Consider the following 7,505-nt stretch of genomic DNA (forward strand, 5'->3'; position numbering starts at 1 on the left):
TGCGTGGGTGTGTTCCTAATGCCCACATGTCATTAAATGTATTTTCCATGGGCATATGGCAGCAACAAAAAAAAAACACCTTTAGTCAAAAGACCATGGGCGTCGGCCCGGCTGCTCGTCTTACCCAGGTCTTGTCCAACAGTGTCCACTCCGGCGTGGACCAGAAGGACCAAAGCCCCTTTAATTGGGAATGTTATTATGGTCCTCCTATTATAGGAATGAAACATGTTGTTATAGTCTGTGTGTGTGTGTGTGTGTGTGTGTGTGTGTGTGTGTGTGTGTGTGTGTGTGTGTGTGTGTGTGTGTGTGTGTGTGTGTGTGTAATGCAGCTCCACATGGGAATTCCATCCTTTGTGTCTTATGGATAAATAGATTGGCTTTTGCCGTGCAAAAGCTAGTTAAAAAACCCTTCCGTTATTAAAAGGGAAATATCGGCCTCTGCCTTGGATCCCCTCGCACTCGGTCTCCAAAGACACGTGTCTGAGGCTTTAGCTACCATCCCAGGCATCCATCTCCCCCCCCCCCCCCCTCTCTCTCTCCTTCTCTCTCCCTCTCTCTCTCTCTCCTTCTCTCTCTCTCTCTCTCTCTCTCTCTCTCTCTCTCTCTCTCTCTCTCTCTCTCTCTCTCTCTCTCTCTCTCTCTCTCTCTCTCTCTCTCTCTCTCTCTCTCTCAATCCTTTCCCCCATTGTGTTCCTTGGAAGTCAGTCCTTGTCCAATGTGAGATGCAGGACTCGCCTTCATTACAAAAAATGCTTCATGCTTTTCAACGCTGCAAGCGTCTTTGGGAATGGGGTGGTGGTGGTGGTGGTGGGGGATAGGACGTGGGTAAGGGTGTGTGGAAATAGGGGGGATCCCTGTGGCCATTGTTAAAACCTCAAGTCCCTGCTCTCATTATAGAAAACGGCGTGTGTGTGTGTGTGTGTGTGTGTGTGTGTGGGGCGGGCTTTCCCCGGGATCGCCGCTTGCTCCACTTTTTTCCTGTGGAACTTTTTCCTCATTTCTTTGCAACGTGCATCTAAAGGACATCATTAAAACAGAGCCTGGATAGACGTTGCGGACTGCATGGGGTCCCCTCCGCTCCCTACAGCCTCATAACCCACACCTCCTACTGGAGGATGTTGCCTACCCTTCCTGCTCCTACCCGTCCCTGCTGCTCAGTCTCCGCTCCCTCCACCCCCTATTCTGTTCTCCTCCCGCGAATGTGGGGATACTCTGCCCTCTGTTTGGCAGTGCTCTGCTGCCATCTAGTGGTTGTAATGAGTATCTGAGCTGTAGTCAAGAGCCAAGCCTTCGGTCGCTCTTGGCAACGTCTCTGTTTGTAATCATTTAGAACTGTACTGTTTAAGTATCGGGGTCATTGCCGTACATGACTAATCATAATTAAAAGTGATTAGTACCATTCATTAGAATCACAGCGATGGTGAAGATAGGGAGTGTGTTTCCCTGCTGACGGGTTCTGTGTATCCGTCCCCCCTGCACAGCCTTCCTGTGGTTCGCCTGTGACTTCGGCTGGGCCAGCGACCCCTCCTTCTGCAGCTGGACGTCCGAGGACACAGGATCCAGGTGGCAGATCCAGTCCAGCGGAACCCCCACCCTCAACACCGGCCCAAACATGGACCACACAGGTGAGGATCACAATTACAAGGTTGAATCACCGTGGACATCCAAAATCCATTGTATAATGTCGATACGCAGTCCAAGGAAGCATGAATGCGTGCATTAATTTATGCATATTAATTCAAATGTGTTCATTGATATGTATACTAATTGAGATCCTAGTTCACTCATCATCGATTTTTCCCACGCATAAAATGCTTAGGATGGATGGCAATCGAGGATAATGACATTTAAAAATTCTGCATGGCTGGGTTGCTCACTACGATTATAGGTAGTACAAGGCTGTTAGTGTACTGCATTTGAATTTTAAAATGTGGCACTTAAAATGTTAGTACTTAGCATTGTGTAGCGTCTTATCCTAGCCATCTTTGTTGTACGGGATACGGGTTAACCTAGCAATTGTAAGTGCTTGGCACTTACTGTACCGACAGCGGTATAATGTTTCTCTTTCTTCTGACAAATGTACTTATTGTAAGCCGCTTCGGATAAAAGCGTCTGCTAAACGCCCTGAGCGCTAATGTAAATGTAAAACTCACACTGCCTCCGCATCTCTCTGGCAGGGGGCTCCGGTAACTTCATCTACACGCTGGCCACCGGCCACCAGGAGACGGCGGTGGCGCGTCTGGTCAGCCCCATGGTGAGCTCCCCCGACGCCGACCTCTGCGTCTCCTTCTGGTACCACATGTTCGGCCCGCGCATCGGCATGCTGCACCTGAAGCAGCGCAAGCAGACCCCCGAAGGGCCCGCCGACGTCGTGCTGTGGACCGTCAGCGGTCACCAGGGCAACCGCTGGAGGGAAGGCCGCATTCTCATCCCGCACTCCAACAAACCCTACCAGGTGAGCCCTCCGGGGGAGACGGACGGAAAAGGGGGGGGGGGGGGGGGGGGGGGATCTGTGAGGAATAACGATTGGGGAAGAGGAGACGGGATGAGGGGTTAACTGATGTCTGGGTTAAAACGCCTGCACTGTGCTCATGTTCTGTTCTGTATGGGTCAGTTACTCATGTCGGTTAATGTCGGGTGTTTGTTCATGTCTGTGACCTAAAATATCGGACAATTATCCATCAAATAAAATGTAGTTGAAGGAATGTATTGGGGACCGTGGTAAGAGTCTTGAAGGTAGTGCGTGAGCATGTGATCTTATTATTGTTCACTGTTGCCCCGTGACCTGAGGATTTGTCGGAAGCTCGCCTCATCCGGGATGTGTCGTTCTCTGCTTCTCTTCCAGGTGGTGATTGAGGGGCTGGTGGAGAGGAAGAGCTGGGGAGACATCGCTGTGGACGACATAAAGATTCTGGACGGCATCAGCATGGCCGAATGCCACGGTACGTCGTGAGTCTCTGAAAGCTCCCCGGTCCAGACGATCGGCGTGTTGAAATAGTGTGAGATGGGGCTGGAAGAAGGAATGGAGATAAATATGAGGATAGAGACACGTTTTTCTCAACGTTTGCTACGGATGCCCTCGGACCCTGTTTCGGTGGGGTGCTGCGTTCTGATTGGTTCTCTGTTTCAACAGATCCGTTTGTGCCCACGGAGCCAATGTTGCCGGAAGATCGACTCAATAAAATCAGTAAGTCTTCTCAAAACTTCTTCTGATAGGATTCTGGTTTAAAAAGTCCTTTGCTTCTGTTCAACCAAATATAACACAAGTTGTTTTTTGAAAATTCCAAACTAATCTATTATCGGATTTGTGGCCATACTTGTTAGGCCTTGCATAATGAAATATTTTTCCTTTTTGCAAAAAACATCAATAAGAAAATTTTACCTATCTAGAAAACTAAGAATGAGGGCTTGAAAATGTTTGGCCAAATCTTTAATAAAATGTTGTGGAATATTATTAAACAGTTGAAGACTAAGTCCATAAAACTTTATCATATATGATACTATTTTATCATAAGGGTGAATTATCCCTTTCATTTGGTCCACGCTGAAGTCCTTATGTGTGGACAAACTTAAAGGGTTTAATAATAATTCACCCTAACAAAACATAATATTTCATTAACATTATGATTGACGCTATAATATCACAGTAAGGGTAACATTATAATTCAAACAGCTCATCAGCCGTTTAAACCCAAATGAAAGAACCAACGTTGACCTTTCCCCCGTGTCTCCCCCCCAGTCGAGGAGACCACCGACTACCCGGACCTGGTGGTGAGCAACGAGATCAGCGGGCCGGGCAACATGCTGAAGACCCTGGACCCCATCCTCATCACCATCATCGCCATGTCCGCCCTGGGCGTCTTCCTGGGCGCCATCTGTGGCGTGGTGCTGTACTGCGCCTGCTCGCACGGCGCCATGTCGGACCGCAACCTCTCGGCGCTGGAGAACTACAACTTTGAGCTGGTGGACGGCGTGAAGCTAAAGAAGGACAAGCTCAACGTACAGAACTCGTACTCGGAGGCGTGAGGAGATGGAGGAGGAGATGGAGGAGGAGGAGGAGGAGGAGAAGGAGGAGGAGGAAGAGTGTTTTTTGTGTGGCAGGGAGGACGCGCAGTGCCGAGCGCCAATCTCCAAGATTGTAGCGCGAGACTGAAGGCATACTCTCTCCCCGTATATATATAGCTATCTATATCAGTGAGTGGCCGGGCTAAAGGGACTGCCAGTGTTGCTAGCTCACTGGATGATTGACAGGTTCAGGAACCAACGGGAAGTTCAGACTGATCCACGCTTTTCTCAGGAGCAACAGTAAAATAAAAAAGAACCTACCAGTAGGGGGCACTGTGTACAAATCAAATACAAGAAAAAAAAAACTATGTACAGATGATTTAGAAGATGATATTTTAATTTTGTATTTTGATTTTCATTCACTTTTACAATCGGATGCTGGTGTTGAGACCAATTTATTATAATGTTTAAAGTATTTATCGTTGGGAGGAAACCAGTTTTTTTTGCTTTTGTTTTTGTACGATCAGTTCTAGGAAGGTCTGTTTGTTTGTTTCCATGGTTTTAAAGAGACGTGTCGAAATCCTAATTGATGAACCATACCTTTGCTATATCTGTGGAGTTACACCATGGCATACAGGGTTTGTCCAACCTATTACGCCCTCTGCACCTCTTTCTATGAGCGCCCCCACCCCAACCCCCATACACACCCAAACCAACACCCACCCTTGTCATTGCCACCCCCTTTCCCTCCAAAGTGAGGGCCCAACCTGAAAACAGAGTATGGTTCTGACAGTGCCTTTAGTACATCATTGTTGGCGTCATCTATAAGCGTTTGTTTTCTTTGTTTCCTTCTTTTTTTGTATTTCATCCGCACCTCACTTAAGTTATGATTAAAATGAAAATGAGAGGGCCACGTTCTCTCTCAAGAAGGATTCCCCCTATGGGGTCCAATCTGCTTTCGTTCATTTTGTTCTGTTCGGTTCCGTTCACCTTTTGTTTGTTCTTCTGTTAAAAAAAACCCATGTTCTGTAAATATGTTTTAATATATTACATTACCTTTTTCTTTTTTTTTTACAAGAAAGTAAAAAAAGAAAAAAAATCAGCTGCAGTATTGCTTTCTTTCATGGGTCGTTTGTATGTGTGTGTGTGTAGTTTACAATCGTATGACGGTGCCGTGTTAATGCTTTTAGTTTTTAGACTGCGTCGCTCTGAGGCAACGAGAGTCGGGGGCCGTCGCAATATGCCCACTGCTGCCGTTATAGCCCATTCAGTGCAAACTCAAACTGATGTGCTCTTTAAAAAGAGCCTTTCCTGCCATTTTTCATTGCAGCACCCCTGTCACAAAAGGCACTAAATCGCCAATGAAATGGTAGGAAACAAATGAAAGCAATTTACATGAGAATGACCCACATGCAACCACTTTTATTCTCTCTTGCTCTCTTTCTCTGTCTCTCTATCGCTCTCTCTCCCTGACACACACACACACACAACACAAATATGGCATTACAAGGCAAGGTTTCCTATGGTGACAGATGTGGTATATTGTGGAGAATGTCAAGAAACCAAAAAGAAAACAAAGACATGACACATTGTCATTTGAGCTTTGTTGTTGTCATGGACTGACTTGGTCACCTATAAACGTCACTGTGGATTTCTCTCTCTCTCTCTCTCTCTCTCTCTCTCTCTCTCTCTCTCTCTCTCTCTCTCTCTCTCTCTCTCTCTCTCTCTCTCTCTCTCTCTGGACAATGCAGCTTTGAATGCACTTTCAACACTGAATCTCTCCATAGTGGAGTTCATCACTGGGCAGGCGGATTTGAAAATAAGCTAAGTGGCTAAGTGAGAAGAATGTTGCCAGCTAGCCAGACCTAGAGAGGAACATTGGCCCAGTTTGTATTATAGACATATGCTGTATTGTAGCTAACGGTCTCTAGAGCCGCAGAACAAGTTTACTCTTTATGTGTTTCCCATGTAGCAGCCAGAGCATGGTGATGTCATGAAAGGAAAGGACTACTAACCCTAACTTCTTTAGGTCACGGTCATGTAGCCTGACCTCTGCGTGATTCTTTATTTTTTTTCCTTACCAAAGGATCGCGGTTACACTCTCTTGCCACTAGAGGGTGTTTCTCTAGCACATTTACAACTCAATCAACTCCCACAACTAACTGACTTTTGTATTGCCAGTATACTCTCCCCCCCCCCCCCCCCCACACACACACACACACACACACACATACTACAGGCTGCCAATGTTCATAAAATAAAATAAAACAACTTTAGGGGATGTGATGGTCTGTTTTTTCTTTTTCCTATTTTTTATCTTTAAAAAATATAAGAAAATACATGTGTACTTCTTCTCATGCGTGGACTCTTTTAAATTGCTTCTTGCAAACCGATGGACTGAAAACATTCAAAGCAAGGGTTTTTATTAAGAATTTAAAAGAAGGGGAAAGAACTGCATTTGATGTGAACTCCATTTGAGATTGACAATATCAGGACTTTCGAAGGGATCCCAATGGGGCGCCTCGGTGGAACTCTGTGGCTTCTGCACCACAATAATCAGACTGAATCCTGAGGACTGAATACTTTTTATTATTATTTAATTATAATCAATGTTCTTTGTTTCGTCTGTGTGCTGTGGTGAACACACGCTTGACTGTTTTATTTTGGGTCCATTCATTTACACTCTCTGTGACCCCCAACACCGAAACCATGCGAGTTTCTGGGTTATAGGGGACTGTAGCTTGTACAACTCTCTGCTAAGCTAGCGAAAAAGGATACTGTAGCGTGGACTTGACAGGAAACTATGTTGCACTGATGAGTATATTAAAGAAGTGTATGTGTTTCTAGCTTTCATTTGCAAAAAAAAAGAAGAAAATATCCAAAAACACTCTAAACTTGTGTTCATTTCTCTCTAATCTTTTTATATAGAGTTTCAGATTATGTGATACTATTCTGAAATGTACAAAAAAGTCATATTAAGATGTTCTCATGATGGAAAAAGGCATAACGCATCACCCTGCAGCAACATTTACCCCCACCTCCGCATTCCCTTCATTTACATGATTGCATCATTTTGTACTGTCAATCAATTTTTGTGCAAATTTAGTTTTTCGTTTTTTTTTTACAAGAACAAAAAATACCTTTTATTTTCAATACTGCTTCTGTAATTTGCTGTCGTAGGAAAAAAAAAAGAATAAACAGCAAAGCCTTAAAAAATTAAAGGCACACTAGTCCTACACTTCTTTCCTCAAAGAGCCAATGAACCCACAACCGTGACGTATGGAAATAGAAAATGCATTTCCTGCAGAAAAAGGGCTGAGTGCTATCGTGCAAAGTGATGAAGAGGAACTTATTTTTCAGGAATATTTCATTCAATATGAGAGCATGATCATGAGAAAGTACAGGCAGCAAAGTTACCAAGGATATATTCAGTGAGACAATGGAGGACCAAGATACTGAGCATCAGACTTTGTGGCCACAATGGCAATGCAGCGATCTTA

The 7,505-nt window shown here is 45.0% G+C and overlaps 1 protein-coding gene across 3 annotated transcripts in view; it reads left to right on the forward strand.

Annotated features, from left to right (window-relative positions):
- nrp1a (neuropilin 1a) overlaps positions 1-5,104 on the forward strand; it is a 71,456-nt gene extending 66,352 nt beyond the window's left edge. For all 3 annotated transcript variants that reach the window (XM_030348886.1, XM_030348887.1, XM_030348889.1), the window contains exons 14-18: positions 1,482-1,625; positions 2,178-2,455; positions 2,846-2,942; positions 3,134-3,187; positions 3,740-5,104. In XM_030348886.1, coding sequence (XP_030204746.1) covers positions 1,482-1,625; positions 2,178-2,455; positions 2,846-2,942; positions 3,134-3,187; positions 3,740-4,026 — 860 coding nt within the window. In that variant the 3' untranslated portion in view covers positions 4,027-5,104. The remainder of the gene's footprint in view (positions 1-1,481; positions 1,626-2,177; positions 2,456-2,845; positions 2,943-3,133; positions 3,188-3,739) is intronic.
- The last annotated feature ends 2,401 nt before the right edge of the window (positions 5,105-7,505 follow it).

This window comes from Gadus morhua, chromosome 23 (assembly GCF_902167405.1).
Source record: "Gadus morhua chromosome 23, gadMor3.0, whole genome shotgun sequence".
Classification (NCBI taxonomy): Eukaryota; Metazoa; Chordata; class Actinopteri; order Gadiformes; family Gadidae; genus Gadus; species Gadus morhua.